Source organism: Rhopalosiphum maidis, chromosome 1 (assembly GCF_003676215.2).
Source record: "Rhopalosiphum maidis isolate BTI-1 chromosome 1, ASM367621v3, whole genome shotgun sequence".
NCBI lineage: Eukaryota > Metazoa > Arthropoda > Insecta > Hemiptera > Aphididae > Rhopalosiphum > Rhopalosiphum maidis.
Genome location: NC_040877.1, coordinates 39,702,986 through 39,728,851, shown reverse-complemented (window position 1 = coordinate 39,728,851; position 25,866 = coordinate 39,702,986). Strand labels below are relative to the sequence as shown.

The window sequence follows — 25,866 nt, the reverse complement described above, 5'->3', positions numbered from 1 at the left end:
TGATATACAAATAAACGACTTGTAAATAAGTTGTAATACAATTTGGATCTATAATTTGGTCTTCAACAGTGGCGTAGCCAAGGGATGGCTAAAGAGGCTATAGTCCCCCCTTTGGCCGTATTTTTATATTGTTTTGAAATATTTAAATTTAAATATGAAAATTGTCTTACAAATTTTAATTATTTAAAATAGTAATTACGTTAATGGCAAATCAATATTAATATTAATATGTAATCAGTATTTTTGTTTTATTGTTGTTTTTGATTTTCAATAACTGAAATTAAAAGTATTTAGACACCCTCCCCATAAAAAAAATCCTGACTACGCCTCTGGTTTTCAATTCTTGTCTCTTTCCTAAATAAAATAAACCAATGATTCATAGTTGTTTATTTATTGTTAGTGAAGTTTATTATTATCGTGGTTCATAAGTATTATTTAATGATAAACAATCGTTATTATATGATTGTTTATTTAATCTTTAGCGAAATCATAGGCACAATTATACTTCTAAAACATGGGGTGCTAAACCTGTTGACAGTTTACCAATTGAAGGTATTTTACTAAAATAATAATAGTTAGGTAAAAAAAAAAACAAGAGGTGCTAAATTTGAACTTGGGGGTACTAAATACCATTTTTGCACACCTCTGACTGCGCAATTGGCCAAATGTAAAATAATGAAAAATAATTTAGGTGTATTTTTTACAACTGGACATTTAAATTTCTTAGATTTTTAAGATTTTTCAATTAGATAATATTAAACTATGATATGAATAACTAAATAATCTATAAACGTGCGCAGATTTAAATAACATATAGGTAAGTAGAAATAATAAAGCAAACTGTTTTTGTATCACCAGTCAATATTTTCAATCAATTTTTATGCACGTTTTAAAATGTAAAAATTGTTGATTACAAAATAATTTTAAAATGTTCATGGTTTTATAAAATGTAAATTTAAATATACTTATAAAAAATGTGACTAATAATTATATCTTTAAAAGGTGGCATGAACTTAACCCAACTTAACCTTATGAGGAACTTTGAATTAATTTTTTATCCAAAACATAAAAATGTCATCATACTTAAATTAAAAATAAATAATTTTAAAATTTTAAAAATTTAAAATATCTATAATTAGTATTAAAAGAGAACCAAAAAAATTTGAATATTAGCTCATGTCTAGTAAATGCTATTATTAATATTTGGCAAAAGTCTTAATTTTCTACAGTCATTATTTTTTTATTTGCAACACAAATATAAAAACAAATTTTTCAAGAACTGGTTTTAAGTAAAAATTGTGGTTCTCTTTACAGTGTAAAACCATTGATTAAATAAACATGTATATTTAATCAATGGTAAAAGTTTTTAACTAGATTTCATATGCTACCAAAACCTACGCTCAAAATTGAAAATCGACACATTTATTTACCTACTATAAATTGTTCATTTGTACGTAAACCAAAAACACACACATCCTTGTAAAAACAATATATTATTCATCGTTTAGCTCAAAACCTAAAACAATTAATTATAAAATATACAGTATTAGTATTTAATGAAAGATTATATAGTGTATCGTGTATTTGTGTTGTTACTAAAAGTAGTTTACTGGATATTTTAATAATTGTTTGCAATGATTTAATATTATTAACTATTAAGAATATAATAAACTATATTATTAAATTCTATATCAAGAGGTCTGTGCATAAGAAAAGTCCTCAATGGTTCTAAATAACTGTACCTCAAAAGGTTTTTAAATATAATTAAATGCGAAAAAGTTACACATCGGTTAATTGTTATCTGCCCATCATATTATATACATAACATACATTATATACATCATTTTCATAGGACCAATACTGCGGGCTATTGGTCAATATAATTAGGTATTGATGATTAACATATTTTATAATTTTTTATGATCTAGTCTATAGACTATAATGGATCAAGATATTGAGATTATTTATTTTACAATAATATATATATGAATGTGTGTGTGTGTGAGTGTTTTTTGTGCCTGTCATAATAATTTTGAGGCAGTAAAAATGCTTAGGTTTTGAAATTTTAGGGTAATTTCTGGTAGAAAATAAGGAAAAACGAGTATTTTTACCAAACCAGTCTAAACAAATAAATTGTTTTTTTTATTTTGTTATAATTCAAAATTCAAAAACGAATAACAATAAAAACTTAAAATTTTAATAAATTATTTATATTATCATTTTCTATATCTACCATAATACTCATATAACATAAATTATTTTAATAAAAATATCAAAAAACATTATAAAATTTACCTGTTGACATAGGATAACAATTATATATTAAAGAATTTAAATTTATCACATCTATTAGAATAACCCGCCAAAACCTATTATATATATCTATACCAACGATAGGTACCGATTTGTCCACCTTTTTTAGAATTTCTGTTGTAAATAGTTTTAATTAATTTTAAAATAATTATTACAATATATTCATTTTTAAGCCGATAGTTCCACACACCCAATAAAAATCATTTTCTAAATACGATATTCGTTACTTAAAAAAATAACTATGGATACAAAGATGTAATACACATTCACGTGGATGGTGTGTATAGAAAATAGAACTATATATTGTACACCTAGATGTTTATTGCTGATTTCGCTAGTTTTTACTTTTTATTATTTAGGGTATTCCAATATCGGATGTACAAGTATATAATCTAATACCTAATTCAAACTCAAACAATAGGTACAATTTTTTATATTATACAAATTAAATTAATTAAATCATTATTATACATAACAGATTAAAATATTCGATTTTCTTGTGATATTCTTACTGTAATTTCTTCGTCAGAGACTTTTGGTTATAAAAAGTAATACATAGGTACTAAATATTTTGTTCAAAAACTATAAAGGTTTCAAACTCACAAAATTAATTTTTTTGCTACTTACCAGTTTATCGAGTTTCATTGTTTTAATTTTTTTTATTACCTACTTCAATGATTTAATAGTGATATAGCTGCTTATACATTTTTAATTTGAATATAATTAATGACCCAAAACAAAATATTTCATCTTTTTTTCTATACATTTAAACTTCTTAATACCTGTATATAACGAAGAAACCATTTTTTTTTAGGAACTTAATTTACTTAGAATAAAAATGAAATAAAACTAACCTCTATTTGATGATTATAATTTATTTTATGCATGCCAGATATAGTTTTATTGAAGTAAATCATAAATCAATACTTAAGGCAAAATAAGTCATATTTTTATCATTTGTTGTTAATTTATTCATTCAAATTATATTAATATCTTCTCGACGTGTTCTGAGCGATTGATGTTCAACAAATAAATTGTTTCATTTAAAACATAACAAACTACTAAATTCAACAGAAATAGCGTGAAGTTCTCGTGAAATCCTAGTAACCGTGGTTGCCGGTTAGTTAAAGCGTCCGACTGAATATTAATCACTATATAGTGAAACTTTCTTACCGTGCGTATACTGTGGTATACTGCAGTATATCGTTTCTGTTGACTATTACAGTGTGTTAAATATTGCAAATATTATTGTGCGATCGTAAAAAATTACGAAAATTCTTTTCTATCAATATTTATTGTCTACACGAGAAAATCCAAAGTATTCATGATATTATAATGTAATTGGTATATACTTGTAAGTTGTAATCTCAGAAAAAGTCAACTATATATTATTTAAAAATTATTATTAACTTTTACTATTAAAATATAATTATTACAGTATTGTTAGTATAAATAAGTATTAGGTACCTACTATCATATATATAATATACCTACCCAATACTTACTATTACATATTACTACTTAACAATAAAAATATAATATTTAGAAATTCACTATTTACGAAGGTATCAAAACGAAAATTTTATATTACGCAAAATTTTAGTAATTTTACAAACATTTTTTATAAGCATTTGAAGTTTAATTTTTCGCGAAATTGGATATACACGCGTAAAATAATGATTTTTGTCAAATAATTTTAACTTTTTTGTAGTAATTAAAAAAGTATAATCAATAATCATAGAAACTTGAAGTATGCAACTGTTACTTAAACTATCATTTTCCGAATACTCATTAAATTACTTACATTTTTAAAATATTTACTCATTTTTAAAATATTTACTCATTTTTAATTATTATTATTATTATTATTATTACTATTACAATTACATAAATTACGTTATAAACAGGAGACATATAATATTATATTCAATAAAGGAACATAAGAATTTGAAATTTGGATTTTTTTGGTGTTGATAAATAATGTTTAAGCTCACTAAAAAAGATTGAAAGTGTAATTCAAAGTTCCACATAAGTTGTTTTCGCTCGAAATCATTTTTCGTAATAAATGGTTTGTTAAAATAATATTATTATTAAATTAAATTTAACACGTACATTTAATTTAGTATATTACAGTGACTTTTTCAATGATTATACCGATTAGATATATATCTACTGTAGAAAACGGTATAGTTACTTACTTCCCCCTTTTTTATTTGTTTACTAAAAATAATGTGTAAGTATGATTATAATTTATAATTATTATTGAAAATTTTAAAGATAAATTTAAGTGAAAATAATTAATAGTTAAAAAAGTTATTGCGGCTATTAAATTTAACCTGTTTACTGAGATTTAATTTACATAAGTATATATTTTTATTTTAATAATAAAAAATATTCTATATATTAAACAAGATTAACTTCGTATCATAAATCTTAGTTTTTAAAGGAAAATTTCATTTTTACACATATTAATGTGTTATCCAATTTCATTCATTAGTTTTTTACGTCAATTAAAAATTATGAATAATTTTATATAGGTGTATGAAACAAAGCTTTACTTTCATAAAAAAAATCGAACATATTATTGTTTAGGATAGTTGCACGTTATTACAAAACTTAATTAAGGTTGGATAGCTGATAAAGTAAATTTTACATTAATATAAAATTGAATAATCAATGCAAGTAGAAACTTATCTCTACCAATAATAAAAATAATTTTTACTTCAAAGAACACGGAACTTTTGAAACATGCTTATAAAATCTGCATGAATTATTTAATAGTATTTATGTATACGTATATGGTATATATTAATTGTAGTATTAATATATTAGTGTATAACCTACCTATATATTCACGGAAAAAATAACCGAATAGATTTTAACAAAACAGTTAAGTTAAATATTTTAATGTAGAGACATTACCTATCTAATTTAAGTACCTATCTATCTATATTTACAATAATTGATATTAAGATAGGAAACGTATGCAATAAATAATTTAAAAATAAAAATAATGTATTTTGAACATTATAGTTTTTAACATATTTATTTAATTGATACCTATTAAATATTTATTAGTTTGATTATTCATTTGAAACAATAAACAATAAATTTATTTATACCTTAAAATTAATTTTTCAAGGATTCCCGTCATTTATATTATGAATATGTGCGTCTATATAACCATACACTTTACCTAAATGACAACAAATGCATAATATGTGGTTATTTTATTTTAACACTCATAAAAACTAAAAACTTAAAAAACTAAAATTATACTGTCTATGGCTGCCTGAAGAATTAATTATAAATTTTAAAATAATCTGGTAGTTTGGGGAATCTTATGGCTACGTTACCACTGTAACTAAATATACAATAATTTATTAATGGGCCTCTGCCGTACATAGGTCATTGGTGTCGAATGGAATTATTTATTGAAAAATCATTATAATGAATTTTATTAATTTAATATTTTAATTCATTTTTTAATTCAATGATTATTGTACCCATTGTACACGATAAATAACGATTCTAAGCGAAGACTGACTAAATTTTAGTAACCAGAATTACAAAAAATTATTTTAGTAATAACTGATTTGCGTAAAATTCTCGTTTATTTAATATTATATTAATATGTATATTAACCTCTCTCTCTCTTTGAAAACTAACTAGATTCAATTTTCTATCCAAAATCACCCTCAAAATGAAAATTGAATCATTTTATCGACTACTTATCGACTATATTAGTGTACATAGACCCAATTAAAAATAAACATCATTATAAAATAAATTTATCATATAATTATTTTTATTTTTTATTTCAAAGGTAGTTTTATTTTTGTTTAATTCATCAATGATAATATAAGTAATATTACATGTAAATAGTATTTTGTTGTTTATTTATATTGATAAAATAACCAATGATTTAAAAAAAGGGGGGAAATATCAAATAGGTAACCGCTTTTCTGTATATGAGCTGTTGAATGTATTTCCTGGTTAAATTAATCACTGTAATAGATGTGTTAAATTATAATTCAATAATAAATTGAATATAAATATTTTGAAAATTGTATTGATGTTTCGTACTCCGTACATAAAATAAATTAAGATATATAAGTTTTATAATTTCTCCACTAATATTTTTAAATTACCACAAAATAACTTAAATCGTTATTTTTTATTTAAATATGATTTTATAATTTCGTCTCTTTGAATTTAAAATGTCTTTTTTAAAAGATTGTCCTTTAATTATATAGGTTTAGTATGAAATAATTATGAGCAATAATGTATTAAAATTGTCAAGGTTTTTGACTCAGCAACATTTTTTTTATCGAACACAATTTAAAAAAAGTAGGTAAATGGGTATTGCTGAGCAGTACATAATGTGTTAAGAAGTCACTATTATAGGTATGTTAAATTAGGATTCAATATATCATTATATACAAAAAATGACTTAGCGGTGACGATCTATCAGCCTATATCATTAAGTATATATTTTGTGATATTTCGTCCAAATTGGAACTTAAAAAGTCTATAAAAATTAATAATCTTTATACATTTTTTAGATTTTATGGTTTCAGTATGAACTACTTATAAAATGTCTCGTATTAAATTTTCTAAACTTAAATATAAAAAAAGAAAGTTTTTACGAATTTTGTAATTAATATAAAAAATTGAGTATAGGTTTATAATTGTTATGCAGATGTGAAAACAACTCATGTGGTATCTTTCAATGTATTAAATTTTGAAGAATTTTGTTCCAGAGACATTGATATTTAAAGAAAATAAACTAAAAAATATCTCAAGCCTATTAATAGCCCAGGTTAGGTTAAATATTAGCATAGGCGTGCGCACAGTTCAAAATTAACCATAGTAAAAAACAAATTATGCAGTACAATGGGTCATGAACGTTTGGAGTCATTATTACTGCATTACACATTTACACAGAACAATAAATAGTATCAAAGGTAGATTTAAATGCAGTAATATATGAACTCAATAATATGGATTATTGGTAATAGACGAATGTCTCTCGCTCTTTTAAGTACATAAAATACATTTATGATTTCTAGCTATGTAATTTAGAATTATACTTTATTTTAATTTACTAGCACCTGTTTAGTATAAAATATTTAAAATTATATTAAACTATGTAAGAAAAGAGGGTTATAAAATGGTTGATTAGACATCAGAAGGCCGATGATAAATATGGGCACTAACCGCTTTTAAAGTGCGCACGTCTATGGATATTAGACAAAATATTTTGAAAAAATATCGTAAATCAATATAATACAATATAATCATATAGTGAACATTTAAAGTATCAAATTATTCGTTTTTTAATTACAAATAAAATATCAAAAACTATTTAAAAATAAATAATAATATGACTGGTGAATATTCAATGTCGTAAAAATTTGAACTTCAAATGCTTATAAAAAACTATTTTGGTGTTCCGGTAAAAATAAGTGAAACTTATATAAATTTAAATAAAACTCGTATTCAATTTTAAATCGCATGTAAAAAAAAAAACAATAATTTTTATGAATTTCTAAATACAAAATAATTTATACATTAAGATTATGAAAAATGCTCTCAAAATTCTAAATTTAAACACTTAAAAAAAATATTGTGACTAGATTTCAATAGTTTTTAATTAAATGATAAAAAAACCTATTGTATTAAACTTTCATACCTTAAATATCCTAATCTACCAGATATCACTTTCAAAGTTAAAAATTAAAAATCGCTCAGCTCATAATCTAAAGCCTTATATCTATTAATATTATTTATTAATAAGTTTATTAGGTGGTACTATTTATAATAGTTTATTACATAAGATAATTTAAATTATTGAAGATTTACATTCTAAATACATAAATTAATTTGTTAAATGATTAAGAAATTTAATGATTAATAAGTTATTATACGCTTACACAATATTCAATATCCTACTTCAAAACTGTATCTATTCGATTTCACCTATTATTATTATTATTATTAATGGCGTATTTGTGTACTTTATTTTATCTCCTTAACTATATTTATAGTAGAATGTATCTATTAACATTATAGAAAATACAAAAAATTGAATTATAAAAAATAACTTTTTTAAATAAAGTATCCACGCTATTCACTGAAATATTATTAAACTTAAAAAAAGAGAATTCAGCTATTTGACATAATAACATAATAACAATGCTATAAGTATATTAACCCATGTGTTGGTGGGTTTCGATATCTAACATAATTTCAAGGTTTAAGGTTTTGTATCATATAATACATTTATACACATGCAACAGTCTAACAGATAAAACCGTATGGGATAATAAACACACACACATACACACACACTTTACCATAAAATACAAGTAGGTATAATACTACTAGCTATCTAAAGGTCATGGAGCCGACCTCGACACCTCCGCGTAGTTTCACAAAAAAGACAATTCCCTGTTGTTTCTATATTTTTTCGTGTCTATACATTATTGATATTCAACTTGAATAATATAAATGCGACAATACGACAAAAACATAAGCACCGAACTGAGATACATTAAAAATTATAATACCGTTGGTAAAAATACAAAATATATATTATAGACGAAATTATTTTGTCAATACCTACATTATATTATTCTATATCTATATTTCTATAAATAGTTTAAATTAATACTTGTGTATATAAAAATTATTTGGACGTGATTAAACTTAATTAAACATGTATTAATAAGTTATCATAATATGAATATATTATGAAATTAATATACGAGTATGTATTAATTTAAAAATTTACTCTATATAATGGGTAATACATAGGTAGTACCTAGTATGGTACTGCGAATGGTAAGGCTATAGACTAAGTGGGTTAAACAGTTAAAGCTATGTAAAATATTAAAACTTTAAAATCCTCTTAATTCATTTTAAAATAAAATTATCAATAAAAGCCTTGAGGATGCATTAAATAATATTCGTATCTTTAAGGTTGATAATAGGTAAATTCACTTCAATATTAAAGCTAACAACATAAAATGGATTCTATTCAACACAAATTTGCTATGATGTACATTATTAAGAGTAGTAAGACGGAGACAACACATGCAGGTATAATCTCTTCTTAAATATTGAAATATAAAAAAAATATATTAGAACTGTTCAATTGATTAAAAAGACTTAATTTATTTTATGGATTGAAAACTTCTAAATAATTATGCATGTGCTTCTGTGTAGTTACTGGTAGTATAGTATGTAAGGTACCTATATAAAAACTCATAATATACTTTCAAGATAAAATTTTAAAAACGATATTATCGTACCTATTACCCAACTAACCCAAGTTACAGCCGTTCATAAATATTTAAATTTTACAATAGTAATATAGTATACAATGTATATGTTTGACCTTTGACTGGTTTATCGAAATGTACGTAAATTATATCATATATGGGGCATGGTCTATTTAACATACATTTTAAGTTATAGTAATAGACAATAATAATATTCTTGCTTTTATGTTATTAGGTACAACATTTTAGAGTTAAGGTAATACTCGAATTTTTAATTTTACATCCATACAATTTTATTTTATTTTATATTGTATTACACAACCGGAGAATCCCAATATAGTAAATACATATAATATGCTATTATACGTTTATACATTATACTGATAAACATCTCGTCTTTACTTCATAAAATCATTAGCTAATATTAGGTATGTTGTATCATTATATTATTGAATCATTCATTAGAAATTAATTAACATGTATGTACACAATACACTTATAGAACTAATCCAAGACTAAAGACAAATAACATACGCGTGATACACACGTATACAAACGATACAAAAACACAATATTACAGTAATGTAATATATGATGTATATAAAATATAAGTTGTATACATAATTAATTGCACACTACCTAGTACCTAGTACCTATGTACGTGGAGAGATTTGTTTTATTTTTAATATAAAAATATTTTGTATCACAATAATTGCATTGAAATAATATTTTTTTTAGTGAGTTCAGTTACTTGATTTCAATGGTTTTTAATGTAATTATTCATTTTTGTAATGTGGTTTAAACTTTGAAGATTCTAAATCTAATTTTATTCCCCGAATTACAAATTAAATTTTAATAGTTATAAATTACAACTTTTTAACTTGTAACTTATAACTTATAAAATATTATTATTATGATGTCATTATCAATAAACCAGAACGTCCAGAACCTTGATTTGAATTAAACCGTGGTTTGATACCAGTCCGATACATCATGCTCATAATTATTTATAACAAGGTAAATATTTTTGTTATATTTTATTCTTGTTATTTTAATATATACTTATAAAAATAAATATGGCATTTACATAACCTAGCCATATAATTATATTTATTGATCGTGGATCACGAATAAATTAATTATTATAATACCTATTTTAAGTTGATAATTTTACTATTTAATTATGTCTTAATTCTAAATATGTGTATCCGTGAAAATATTATAATTCAATATTAGTCTTAAAGAAAATCATCATAAACATGAACACTTGCGCTCAAAAGCTAAACTATAAATACAATTATCTTACGACTGATACATGCTACATGTCTACACGTGTATTAGAAAAAGATAGCAATTAAAAAATGTTAACTTAATTATATATATTAATTTATATTTTATACAAATACACTGTTGAAATTATTTTAAAAACTAAAAATTACTAATAATACTTATTTTACTAGCTTTAAATATATTACTATCATATTTATTTTCCCTTTAATTTTTCCTAATTTTTATAATACGAGTTTGAAGTTCTTTAGTTTTTAAAACCAGAATTTTAATTTTTAGTTAGAAATACCTAGATAATATCTCTTAATTAATACAAATATAATATTTAACTCTTTAATTATATGTAATACCTATATATATATACGTGATACTTTCTTTAATTTTATAAATTATACTGAAATTCTAAACAAAATGTTTTAAAAATGTAAGTTAATAATTAACAAATCTACAGCTTCTTAGGTTAACAATTATGTTTTAATAATAATTTTATTTAAACTTACCTACAATCAACTTGAACAACAAATGGAATATTTTCAATACAGCGACTCAAAGCTTTCGAAGAATATTGATTAATAAAATATTGTCGAAACTCAAAACGTTAAAAATAAAGTACATATACAATATCATATATCTAATGTGTACGAATTGCACTGTTCGGATACTTAGAAATCACTTTCCGACTGCCACGAGGCCTCGGCAAACACTGAATTGTTTACTGTTGGCCAGTCGGCAGTAATATATAACCAAACACGCTCACTACCTCTCTTAATACATGAACTTCAATATAGAAGTGTGGCTGACCTTGCTAACTGCTTTTGGCCAATCTGACTAGTGTAGTCGCGTCACGATAGGTGATATGTTTTTATTTTTTTATCCATGATTAGAGTGTACAAAATTATGCAACGTTATTAATATTAATAAATAATAACAAAAAAAACAATTTGATGTCATCGTATATATTTTGTGGTTTTTGTATGTATAGATTTCAAAACCCACGTTTAGTTTATTGAAAAAAGTATAATATCAATGGTGGTAATATAAACATTTTAAATAAAAATAATATTTTGAAAAAAATAAACCATCTTCAGGTATAGGTATAACAATAATTATAAAATCCATCGAACTTATCTATCATACGTCTATGCAAAGGTAGCCGCAAAGTACACATAAGTACAATAAAATAACTGAATGAGAGCGCATGTATAGACCTCATAATATTAGTATAATAAGTATAATACATGTCACAGATCCGAATGAAAGATCACACACAAAACGATAAACTTACGTGTCCCGTAATATGAAGATATACTCACTGGAACGCCGTCTGTTTCGTCCGGCTGTCCGTGCAAATTATACACGCCGTCTCCAACCCGTCTGCGGGTATACATTGTTCGTGGAACACGTGTTGACAGCAAAATATTAATACGTTTCCCAAGGTGTTCTGGCCTACGATGCACTTTTGGCAAGCGCTGCACAAATGCTGCTCGTCTACACTACACCCTTTCCTCCGGACGTTATACAGTCGTTCGTGCAGGTCGAAGCAATCGGACACGACGATTTTTGTGCATCCCTCTTCCACAGATACCTGCAAATTGTAATCAGTCATCATCTTGACAAGCGCGTCTTTCAAACCTGGGATCTGCGTTCGCTTGCCAATCCGACGGATCAGAATTCGCGGGTCCACGTACGTGCCGATCTTCCGCAATAGCACTTTGAGGAAATTTGGTTGGTCCAAAGACAAGCCGATCAGGTCATGCCACAGGTCGACGTCGTTTTGGTCCTTACAAAACTCAATGGCCTGCTCGATGTCCTGTAATTGCGACATGACCAAGTTCAGTGCGTCCTTGGTGTTACCCATTCGACCCAGCAGATACACCATTTCGGGATAGTACTCGAGGCGCTTGCACTCATCTAGTGCCAAGGCGATAGAATAATTGTTACTCCGCTTCAGTAGCGGCAACAACTTCTCCCGTGCAAATGCCGCATACAGCGACACCAAGTCCTTGTGTAAATTTCGTCTGGCCAACACCCTTGTGTCTTTCTTCTCCAGGGCGTCCAAATACATGTACAAGTAGAGCTTATTGTCCTGCAATTTTTCCACGGCTACGTCGATAGGCACGGTGTCCTTCTCTAAAAGTATCTTGATCGTCTGTTCACAGTCTAACTGCATTAAATCTTCAATCATATTGTGTATAAGTGGGTACAGATTTTGTTTGGTAATCAATTGGAATATACCCTTGTGGTTCAGCTTCAAGTACGCTCCTAATGCTTTGTCAAACTTGCCAGAATGAGTATATAAAATAGCCAAGGCTTCTAATAGTTCAGAACTTGAGTTTACTATTAAATGTTCAATTAGTGCGTTTGTAACAGCAGACACATTATATAGTGATGGCGACCATTGTTTTACAATTTTTAAAAATCCTTCAGGTTCCAGTTTTAAGTACTCGTATAAAACCATTTCATAAATATGAGGATCTAGAGTTATTTCACCCCTTGGTATGTAAGCACTTACTTGACGAAGTTGATGTACTTGTGCAAATTTAAATATTTCTTCTTGCCAAAGTTTTTTATCGTTTCCAAAAAGTTCGGCAGTCAACTGTCCAGCTTCTACATATTCTTCAACGAACAATAAATGGTCTAAAAATTTTTTGCCTACAGATATTCGGGAATTTCGATTTAAAACTATATTTTTAGAATTTACTATATCCATTGCTTCGGCATATTTGTTATGTTCAATAAGCCATTCAATTCTGTCGTCCGCATCACACGGATTAGCCACAACTATATCTTTTGGACTAACAATAACGAATAGATTTTCCACTACTAAACTTTCAAGGGCATAATCGTTACAACCGAAATCTTGAAAATCGCGTAAAGACAAGTTATCAGTACACAATTCTACATACTTTGATTCTTTTGCTTCAACTACATATAATTGTGGTCTCATTGCTTTTTCGTTTTCGTCTTTTTCTTTTGAATAGCATAATATTACTAATTGATTATGATTAAGTGGTCCTATACCAGAAATAAAGTAATCTATACGAAACATAGATAGTGGTTCTACTATATACTCAGGAACGTCCTTAAGTCTTTGCAGTCGACGTTTAACACCACAAATCCTTACTGTGTCAACCCAACCAACAAGTAATGTTCCACTATCCTTCCATGTCAAGTTACATCTGTAAGTACTAGGTATTATATTGTTTCTTTTATCCCATTTAATAAGGCCAAGTGAACACCGAGAGATTATATCATATACTCTGAGACCTATATTTGAAGCCCATGCTACAAAACGATTGTGCCACCTCATATTATGTACGACTCCTTCAACGTCACACAAAAACACAGATTTTGTACGTCCAAGAAAAGTTCGCTCGTGAAGCATAAGACGATCATCTCCAGTAATGAAACGTCGATAATTGCCGGATTTATGATACAATGGATCTATTGCGACAGATTTAACACAACGGCCTAATGAGACCTCCTGAGAATCTTCTGTTGTATAGAGACCATAAACAAATACATTACCATCATCTGAACAAGTAGCAATGAATTCACCACGACTGTCTATACTTATTTGATTAACTGCTACTGTATGTGGACGTAGTTGCCGATTATTTACAATGTTACCTTCAAAATCCAATAAATGAATAGAACCCCAATTAGTACCAATACATAAAAACTTGGGATGAGCAGCAAGATAACTAACACCGTCCTTGGTTAAAATAGTTTGAACGTCATTAGTAAGACGTACATACTTAAGTTTTGGTTCGACTTCTTCAGCTGTTTCTATGTCAGATTTTTCATCGGATTGATTTGTCATTGTTTGGAACACTGTATCTGAAATAAAAATATATTTATTTTTAATTATTTATTAGTATACATAATATAAGTAATTACATTATCTAATATTATAATATTGAAAAAATAGTTCATTTTAAAAAAGTAATGATTCCTACTATCTTCTTAAATTAAAAAGGTGATAAAAAAATGAATATTGTTTATTTGATTTATTTTATGTTTTTATAATAGAATAATAACTATTTGCCTATTACCTAGTTATGAGTAAGGAACGAATTTGAATGCAAATCGTATTTTTTCTGAATATCCAAAAATATTGCTTTCTAAGCACAAAGTTCATTTCATACATCAAAAATATAAAAAATATAACTTTAATTTTAAATTTTTTGGCATTTCAATGTTTTTAAGTAATTCTAAAAGAATTAAATTAAATATTAATTATTTTCCCGAGTCTTACTTCTATTTTTATTATTTGTTTTGTTTTTACTGACCAGAAAAAAATAAGAGTATAATAATAATTTCCAGGGAATAAAAAATGATAAGAAAAAACGAATAATAAGATGATACAAATAATTAATAAGAATAAGAATTTATGTAATAACAAAATAAATTTTTATGTTAAAAATAATTTTAGAGCATTTACAAAAAAAAATGTTTGTTATTAGTGCATTAAATTGTATTTTTCAAGGCATTTTTTTGTTCTTAGGGCATTTAAATTCTTTCTCTAATAATGAGACATTTTATAAAATGTATTACTTTGTTTAAAACATTATGAAAATTTCACCTAAAACATTAATTTTTAGTATCCCAATTAATCTTTTAAATATATTAATTAATAGTTTGTATATATATTAAAAAAGTTTATAAAAACAAAAATATTCAGTTTCTTTATCAGGTATATTAACTAAAAATAAATAATTATTTTTCATAATAACACATATTAAGGGTCATTAATGACGACTAATTTTTAAATGATAATAGGTAGTCATTAACTAATCTATACTCAATTAGTGGCTTATATAAATTTAAAGTCAAAAATGCAAATAGAATATGTATTTATACACATTTTAAATTAGGTTTTAATTATACTCATCTTAATTCAATGATAAAATTTAACATAATATAACCTTTTAAAAGCCCACATTCAGAATACCATGATGAGGGATAGAGAAAGTGTATATTTAATTCAAATATTTAAATACTTTTTTTTTTAAATAATAATAACTAAAATACAGTTCAGTAGCCACACATCATCCAAACAGTAGTTTTTTTTTTCACAACAGATACCTTCATTAGTACAAAAATTGAACATGGCATTGATCTTATTAGTTTATTTAGTAAGTATAAACAATGAATCCTTAATTATTTTTATTCTTGATTAGATTAAAATTATATCCATAACCCATTATAAAATAATAAAATAATATAATTTATAAAAATGATACCTGTTTTTACATGTCTATACATATTTAACAATATTTAAAATAGAATCAAACTTCTATAAATAAGTATGTGAAAAATTTTAAATTAATAATTTTTTTTTTAATAGACAGTAATAATATTATGAATGATAAAATAGGTAATAGATGTTCATTTAAATTACTATTGGAAATAAATAAACTCTGTTCTGATTTTTGTTTCTGACGTGTCTGTACATATAATTCTATGTAAACGTAAATAAAAAAATCTTAATTACCTATAAGATAAAACAGTACTTGTGTATATTTTATAGATATTATGCTGTTAATGTATTGTATTATGTGTATGTAATCCAAAAATAATAAATACAAATATTGTGTAGAACAACAATATACTATTGATACAATACACTGAAAAATAAAGAATTTTGATTTTAAATATTTCAACAATTTTCAAAAAATAATATACAATACCTAAGTATTAGTACCTAGTAACTGTATAGATAGTTAAATAAACAAATTTATGCAGTAGTAATAAGAATTTAATATTATTGAAAGTCATTGTGACATTGTTATCTATAGTATTCAATATTTAATTACAAAATATTTAACATTTTTGATTTAAGATACAATGCATACTATGTTAATAGATTTTTTCCAAGAAATATTACAATAATAAATAAAATCAAAGTATTTAAATAAATTAAAAAATATATATATATGTTTGTTTAAACCAATTAAATATAGCTTATGATTTACTTTTGCCAAGTGTTAATTTTTCCAACAAATTTTTAAATTATTTACACAATTATTGTAAATTAAGTTGTATATGTATTTAATGTAGTATATTTTACATATTAACAGATAATAATGACAACAACAGTTATTAACATATTAGCAATTACTGTACCAGAACAGAATGAATCAAATAGGGTGCCAAAATCACTGCTGGAAAAAGTTCTTTATCCTAAAACTAAAATCCAGTCCACAATAAACCACCATTCAACTGAACTACATAATTCATTTGGTGTTTCTGGAAATGTTGGAATCGGATTTCATTTTGGGAGCGGATATAGAATAAAAAACGGTAACGGAAAAGAAGAACAAGAAATTGTGCACAAAAAAATTTATGATAAGTATTTGGGTACTAGTTTTGGCTTTGGATCTTTGGGGAATAATAAAAAAGGACATGTTGAAAATGTTGAACAATCAATTTCGGCGGATCAAAACTCTATTTATCACGATGAAGTTAATTTAGTGGATCAAGAGAAAGAAAATGAATTAATTCCAGTAACAACAGAAACAGCAAAACCAAAGGCTGGAGTCTTTAGAAAAATCAGTAACTATTGGACAGCTGAACAAACAGAACCCAAAAGTGACTATACCAGCAGCGGTATTTTTAAATGGACTATGCAAAAATTAAAAAATAAAAATAATGTTGGAACACCTAGATAAAAAAAATTAACGTACCTATTTTTGTATAAATCTATTGTATTATTATTATTATATATATATAAATATATAATAATTAGGTAGATACTTACAAAAATATTTTTTAATTTTAATATCACAATGATTTAAGAAGCACTTAAGTAAATTTATGCATAATTATTAGTTATTAATATATTATAATTTCAAAAATTCAAATAATTAGTAATCCTTGATTTACAATTAACACGATTAAAAAGCAAATCTGTATTTAAGAAATCTGTTTTTCTGTTGTTTTTTTTATTTTGATAACGCAGATAACAATATTTTGTTTTTTGATAACCCGAAATTTACAGTTATATACCTATTATAAGTAATAAATATGGACCATATTATATGGTGGATACATTACTACATAATCAATATTTATTATTTATTATATATAACAGGCAACAGCCCTGTTTAATACGAGCGTCTTGTAAAATTAATTTTCTTAATTTAATATCAAGTATCAACTATGGCCTGTGATCAGCGTAGTGGAAAGCATGTATTCAGAATCAATATTTGGTTGGGGGGGAGAGACTAAAATATTTTTAATACGTAAAGTTATAGATGTTAGGTTTTGTTCCCACTTTAAAAATTTCTGGAGAGGGTTCGAATCTCTTAAACTTCCATGTACATTGCCGGATTAATCTGGTGAGCTAGCTACTGAGTAAAACTCAGTGGACCGCTCAAAATATGGGCCTGTTTTGAGTGTTTGGTTGTATTTTTTTTTTTTTGTGATAAATTAATATAAACATTGATAGAAAACATTATTGATTTAAATTATTTAAACCGTACAATAACTGTAGCTGTAATCAAACGGTTTTAAATTCGGTAGACCGATATCTTGCTAATCTGGCGCTGTCCATGTATCCATGTTTATGGGTTTGCATAGTAGCATACAATTGTTATAGAATTTAGAAATCACTAAGCCAGAAAGCAAATAATAAACATCTTGTTCAATGGGGTACGGCCAATTTTAAAATCATCAGTCTAGTTAATCCTATCGATCTATAGCCACAACTTATTTTAGCTCTCCCTGTCAAATTTGCTAATATTAAGCAAAGGCTTACATTGTAATAGATAGTGTATTTATAATAATGTTGCTTTTATAAAATCTTTATAATTTACTTAAATTTTAAGAAAATTATATTTGAATTTGTAACTAAAATAATATATTTTAATCATTAAATCTTTGTTTTAATTCAGTTTTATCTCAATATTCAATAGTCAATATCAAAATTTTTGTGATTCGTATTAAATACATCATATACATTATACAATTTAAAAATTATAAAATATAATATACCTAACCATTTAATCTGTTACATATGAAATTGTACCAGCATTTGAATTTATGGATATTAATTGTTATAAATTATAATCCTAACTCCCAACATCCAACTTAGTTAACCAATATCAACAATTGGTGACCTTAACAGAAATTATAGTTAAAATTGTTTACATTTTAAGTACTGTATTACTGTCCATAGAATAAGGTTAACTGTTGTTTACCAACCTACTAGGGGCTGCACTACACAGAGACCAGGGTGAACAAATGCCCCCCAACATTTGATTTTGCCCCTTTATTGCCCTCCTTCTATAATTTAATGTTAAAAATATGTAAGTAAATAAAGAAATTGTAAATCATTAATATATAAAATAGTATTAATTAATTTAAAGAGTTTTTAGACTTAAGTTATATTATTTTAAGTTTGATTGTTATATTCAAATTAAATATGCTTTTAAGTTTTTTTTCCAAATTTAGAAATAAATATACTTAATAGGTTAATACTAACGGCACAATTGGGCACACATTCTAAAATTATTAAAAAATAAAAAGTTATGTATTGTCACATACAAATAAAAGAAAACAGAGGAAATTCAAAGTTTTGTGATAATAATGAACTAGGTACATTTTTGCCCGGAATTGCCCTCCCCCCACCAATAAAAAATATCTAACGTTGCCACAGCAACCTATCAGCTATAACTATATTTTATTTAAATTCCTTTAACATAATTGTCTTGAAATACTGATAACTTTTTGATAGAATTATTACATTACCTAAATTTTATGATCATGATGTTCATTTCAATTTAAAATTTAAACGTTTACAAGTTAATATTAGGTTCAAAATTTAAATCTTTACAAAATAAATATTTAAAAATGAAGATATAATATAATATAATACAGTAAATATATTGTTGTAAGACTTACATTATATCTTCGTTAAAAGTTCAAATTTTACAACCATAAAAATAATTATCAGTGTAAAATTATTAATTTTTTTACTATTTTTTTAAATTGACTAAATGCAAAATATTTAAAATTGTAAAAAAATTTATAATTGTAAATAATTAAAAGCTAGTGACCATTATCCAATTTTCTTAATGAACCTAATCTAACTCAAATAGAATTAAAAGTGTATATATACGTCACTATATAGTATATCTGCCTAGGTAGTAGGTATTTAAAAACATTTATGACTCATTTCAAACATATTATTGGAGATAAAAAATATACAACCTATATATACTTACAATTAGTTATTAAACAATGTGATTTTTTTATAGGACTAAATTAAACAAAACAAGTAATAATATTAATAAATATTAATTTATTTAAATAAAATACTTATCAATAATTAATAAGTTAGTATGATTTATTAAGAAAAAGTCAAATTTAATATTTTAAATATAAAAATAATATTTCTATAAGTAATAAAAATAAATAAATATATTAATATTATAAAATAATGTCATGTTAATACATTCAAAAACAATTTTTAAAATAAATATTAAGCATAAAACAAAATATAGTAAGTTTGTATGACTAGAAGGCAGTGTTTCATATATTAAGACATTAAGTATAAAGATAAACCAAATAATACTTTTTTTTATAATTTAATACATATCAAATCTATACTAGTTGAATACCCTGCAAATATTATTTAATTCAAATTAGTTATACTTGAAATACTCATTTTTAAATTAAAATATTTTATTATAACTTTTAAATTAACAAAAACAAAACATACTTTTTACACAAAGAATAAAGTGTAATTATACTTTATAAATAATTAGTAATACCACAATGCACAAATTTATTATGGACATAAGACAATTTTTCATTAAAATTACATGTGTTGGATCACTGTGATACACTGTATATACTCTATTCGCGGTTATGAGGTATCGACTTATGTAAAGGGACGTAACTTCACAATACAGCAGTCAGTATGTATACAGATGGTAGATTCAGAGGGAATGACAATCATTCCTACTGAAGTTTCTTCTTAACATGAATGGAGTATAGTTGTTCAAATTGTATAGGTTAATTGTTAATAATAAAATAATTTTGAGGATGTATGTAATCTAATTCAAAAATTTATTCTTCTTCACAATCAGCTTTTTTTATAAGTTTTAAGCTTTCTGCTAGTTTCAAACATTTATTGGCCATTTCTTTAATCTCTTTTTTCTTCTCGTCTTCCATTATTGAAAGTGCCATTAATACTTCCATGATATCAGTGGCAAAAATTTTTTCTGCAATTTCTTTGTCTGTACCTATTAAACTATGTGCAATGACTAAAGCTCTATGCTGCATTGCATTATTAGGATGTGCTAATAAAGCCTTTAAAGATTCTTCCCAATTGTTAAGTTTCATTAATTTTTGACAGCATTGTGTACTATTTGACACAGCTATTGCAACTGCGCCAGCAGCAGCTAATGATGTATCTTCATCCTCTTCCTCAGATAACAGAAATAACATTTTTAATTTGTCATTTTCACCCTCAATTATCTTTATGACATCAGGAGACATCATAAGATTGGTAAAACATTGGGCAGATGCTCTTCTAAGCATTTGGTGTTCTTCAAATAAATAACTCTCAATAAGTGGTAGACCACCAGTATCTAATATCTTTTTTCGTACTCTTTCATTCACAGACGCCATGTTACAAAGTGCCATCATTGCCTCAAAGTTCTCTAATGCTGTACAGTCCGGATGCAATAAACCAAGGAATGGTCGTACTGATTCTAGACAGCGTTGTTCTTTGAACGAGACTTCTGGATTAATGGAAATTCCTATTCTAGCTAGAGCCTGCGAAGCTTGTCTTTTGCCTTTGGATGTACCTGAATGAGCAAGTTCCAAGAGAGATTTTATACCTCCTAATTTAGCTACTTCACCCCTGATTTCTGGTAGGACACAAATAGCATTGAATAATCTTGAAATAAGTTCTTTGATATTTAAACTTTCTGTTTTAGACAGTTGTACAAGAACTGTGATAACACCATATTTACATAATAACATAATTCTCTTATTAACAAAATCAACATCATCTAATTCATGATCTTCTGGTACATGACATTTGGAGAATTTTGCAAGTTCAATCATTTCTGGAATAATCTCTTGTTTTTCATATGCATTACATAAATTAACAAATATTGACACCAGAGCATACATTGCTGATGTTTTCTCTGATTTAGCTAATCCCATTATGGCTATCAATGCTGCTTGATCTTCAACTAGCTTTTCTTTAACCTCAGCATCTAATGTTAAATAAGATAACCCTTCTACAGCCCATCTTTTTGTATCTGGATTAGTATCTGGATGTATTAAAAATCTACGACAAGCTTCGGCTAATTTAAGAGTAGAGCCTTCCGAGAATGGACGGATAGAAGCATCACTTCCACCACTACTACCAAGTTTACATAATCCAACCAATGCACGGATGCGTATATCATCATCACCATTCTTATATAGATTTTTAAGTATTTGGGTACCTTGTTTTACAATTGGTGTGATCTTACTTTTCTTTGATGTAGCAGCAATAATACACTCGCATGCAATTTTTTGCTGTACCTTATCATTTGTTGTTGCCATTGTAAGAATCATTTCAATAATGCCTATAAAATATATATATATATTAATAGTTGAAATAAGAACATCATTATACTATAAAATTAATTAATAAAATATTCAAAACATACCATCTCTCGATATAATTGAATTTCCAACATCTATTGGCCCCATAAGCAATACTGTTATGGTTGAAATAGCTCGGACTTTAGATTCTATATCTGGATCTAAAAGCATTCTCTTCAGGAACTCGTCAATAGCACTCACATATTTTTCCCTAGATTTATCACAGGTCATGTTGTCATAAATTTTTGATAAGCAGACTGAAACGTTAGTATGCGAATATTCAGTTATTTCCATTTTTGATTCATATCTAGTTTCACTGAGTTCAGCAGCTACTTCCAACAATCTCTGTAATCCTTTCATATCAATTAAACGTTCAGCCCAATTTATATTGTTAAAATGAACATTTCTTGTTAATATTTCTATAATAGAATCTCTTGCAAACTTATTTATAGAATGTCGGTCCACAGAACATACTAAGCAAGTTAGAATAGCATCTATTTCTTTAGAGTTCTTTGCACATTTTTCTTCATTTGGCGAACTATCTAATGTGTTGGACATACCTGTTAAACTATTCAGTGCCTCTTGTATGATAAATGTAACACCATTTATTTCATTTTGATTTTCAGTATTTAACGCATCTATAAACCAAGGAACACCAAGTTCAACCAAAACTTGCTTAGTACGAGTTTCATCATTTTTGCACAGTTGGCCAACTATTCTTAAGGCATTTATTCGTACTTCAGTATTTTGCTCATTCTTTAAGAGACTTTTAATTTTGCTGACGATACCAAATTTTAACAAACCAACACTTCCACTACTTGATTCTTTAGATAAAACCAATAAATTTTTAATGGCTGTAGTACGTTTTTCTAAACACTCTTCAATTTTAAAAGCGTATTTGAACATGCTTTCAATTTTATTAGACAGTTGAGCATTTTCTCTCACCTTCTCTTGAACAATTGGATGCAATCTCGATAAAACGGGTTGTATTTCTTTATTAGTCGGATCAGACGACAAACATTGCTTACCATCTATGTAGGCTTCTTCATACTTTCCAAGCTGTTCGTAAGCACAGCAACGACGAAATAATGCTTTCGGATCGTTTGCTACTATGTCCAATGACGCATTACAATCACGGATTGCATTTTCAAACTCACCCAACTTGTTGTAAACAGCAGCACGGTTTTTGTACAAAATTGATTTATCTCGAGTGCTTTCTTTCAGTAGATCCAACGCAGAAGTGTAACATTGCAAAGCTTTTAGCCAATTTCCAGTCTTAAATGCTGTATTGCCTTGTTCTTTCAAAAGATTTGAGTCTTTTGCAACGTCTCTCGACATTGTATATTACTAATAGATTTTAAACGTAAGATGATTAAACACAATTTGTTCCGATTTAAATAAGTAAAACAGATTCACGAGCTTTATAAAATTAAAAAATTTGGAAGTACGCCAAGAATGTAAATTTTTATAGAACACTAGAATATTCGGGAATTTAAAACAGTATATATTTATTATTTAACATTCTTATCAGTTATTAACGTTATTATTGTTCAATAGGTCTTATCATTTATGAATAGAAATTCAAAATAATTTAATTAAAATAGGTAATGTTATAATGGCTTTTAATAAATTAATACTTGACACAACCACCGAACAATACTGGCACGGGATATCACTATTTACTTTCATAGACGGCAATACAAATATACACTAATGATTAAAGTATCTAAAATAAACATATGATTTTTAAGTTTATGAAGTTTAATATTATATTATCACTTGTTTTTTATTATCATTGTTGTATTATCGTCATTTAAGATTCATTAACTTTTTCAAAGTTAGTGTAGAACATAAAGTTATAGGTTTATAATTTATCCAATAAGGGATAAAAACGGGTTTATAATTTAAATTGGTAATGATTAATAACAAACAATGCTTCCAAAAATCCAATCTGCTTCATTATAAACATAAACTTAGGTAGCTTATTTAATATTAGTATATATTGGTTATGATTATTGATTGCAATACAAGGAAAATATTTTAGCAAACAAAATTATGTAGTATAGAAAATAAAGAAAAACCATCACTTACTCAAAGATGTTGGTATGTGTAACGAATTGTGAATATACCTCCATAATGTAAATTCAAATAAAAGCTCAATTACTCAGGGATTAAAAATCAAAATGTATATGTATTATATAAATGATTAATGAGCATTCATTACAAATTACTTCTTAATATATATACAAAATGAGACCAGCTTAAAACGAAATCCATTAAAATCTAAAGTATAATTTGTTGGTTTTGGGAGTTGTGATTAATCAAGTTTAAAGTAAAGAAATTCTCTCTTGAGATTTTCTATAATAAACATAGCTATCTTTGAAAAAATTAAATTATACATAAAATGTTAAATTTTAGAGAATTTGAATAATTTATCAAGATTTAATGTTAGTATTGTTAAATAATAAATCTTATAAATATTATAAAAAACTAGATTCTAGATTCAAACAATGAGTTAAAATGAATTACTACTGGATAATTTTTTTTCTTAAACCATTTTATTAAATTACACCAATTACTAGTATATTTTTTCAAAATGTCTTAGATATTAGGTAAATATTTAAAAAAAAACGCAAATCCTTATAAGTCATTCATTAGGAATAAAATTAAAAAAATATTTAAAAATACGATACCATCTGATCATTGTTGAGGTAACTATATAAAATCATAACAAGACACATTGCTTTTGAAGTAAAAGGGAAATACTATAGGACTACATAAAATTTACCTACAAACTAACTTATAATAAAGTTATTTACAATATTACTCACAAATATCCTTAACAATATTATCAAACTACCTTAATGCTATTGAGATGATACACTTTAAAATTTATGTTCTAAATTCAGTAACAAAAAATATATAAAATCGGAGAGCATTTCACAGTATTTTAATTTCTGGGAAATCTAATTTTAAAATAATTTAATTCTAATGATGAATACATCATTTAGTCTTATTATTTAATTTTCGATTCTAATTAACAAATTATAAAAACTGCCTTTCATTATATTTTAGCGTTAAAAAATGTGTGCGTTATGTAATTTACATTGAAAACCAAGTATCTGTACTCATTTAAAAGTAAAACTATAAATTAACAATTACAATTAATTAATTTACTTAGTATGTCTTACAGTTAAAATTATAAAGTATTATTAGTATTTATAAATACAAACAATATTATAAATCAATAAAATACCAGTCTAATATACTAAAGATATGGAAAAAATGTAATATTTTGCAAGCATAGAGATAGAAAATACTGTTAAATATTATAATTCAAGTGTTTGTCACGCCAAAATATAATTTG

At 25.7% G+C, this 25,866-nt stretch overlaps 4 protein-coding genes across 8 annotated transcripts in view; 1 reads left to right on the top strand and 3 right to left on the bottom strand.

The window, feature by feature from the left end:
• The window catches only part of LOC113550170 (calcium/calmodulin-dependent protein kinase kinase 1), a 38,878-nt gene extending 27,263 nt beyond the window's left edge, over nucleotides 1-11,615 (bottom strand). For 2 of the 4 annotated variants that reach the window (XM_026951868.1, XM_026951866.1), the window contains exon 1: nucleotides 11,387-11,615. The gene's annotated coding sequence lies outside the window, so the exon portion shown is untranslated. The remainder of the gene's footprint in view (nucleotides 1-11,386) is intronic. The other 2 variants (XM_026951864.1, XM_026951863.1) reach the window with 2 other exon arrangements.
• LOC113550171 lies at nucleotides 10,449-17,602 on the top strand. Of its 2 annotated transcripts, none has more exons than XM_026951870.1 (2): nucleotides 10,449-10,616; nucleotides 16,970-17,602. In XM_026951870.1, the coding sequence occupies exons 1-2, from the start codon at nucleotides 10,593-10,595 to the stop codon at nucleotides 17,558-17,560; spliced, it is 615 nt and encodes a 204-aa protein (XP_026807671.1). In that variant the 5' UTR covers nucleotides 10,449-10,592; the 3' UTR covers nucleotides 17,561-17,602. The 2 variants fall into 2 exon arrangements, with proteins under 2 accessions (XP_026807671.1, XP_026807670.1); XM_026951869.1 differs by lacking the exon at nucleotides 10,449-10,616 and adding an exon at nucleotides 15,922-16,024 and having other exon boundaries at nucleotides 16,970-17,600.
• LOC113550169 (vacuolar protein sorting-associated protein 41 homolog) lies at nucleotides 11,834-17,809 on the bottom strand. The gene is made up of 2 exons (XM_026951861.2): nucleotides 17,650-17,809; nucleotides 11,834-14,726 (listed from the first exon to the last, which is right to left on the bottom strand). Exon 2 carries the CDS (start codon nucleotides 14,707-14,709, stop codon nucleotides 12,196-12,198), a length of 2,514 nt encoding a protein of 837 aa, XP_026807662.1. The 5' UTR covers nucleotides 14,710-14,726; nucleotides 17,650-17,809; the 3' UTR covers nucleotides 11,834-12,195.
• Nucleotides 17,810-20,409: 2,600 nt separating this feature from the next.
• LOC113549151 (protein unc-45 homolog A) lies at nucleotides 20,410-24,196 on the bottom strand. Its single transcript, XM_026950326.1, has 2 exons — nucleotides 22,565-24,196; nucleotides 20,410-22,480 (listed from the first exon to the last, which is right to left on the bottom strand). Exons 1-2 carry the CDS (start codon nucleotides 23,835-23,837, stop codon nucleotides 20,964-20,966), a joined length of 2,790 nt encoding a protein of 929 aa, XP_026806127.1. The 5' UTR covers nucleotides 23,838-24,196; the 3' UTR covers nucleotides 20,410-20,963.
• Between the last annotated feature and the right edge of the window lie 1,670 nt (nucleotides 24,197-25,866).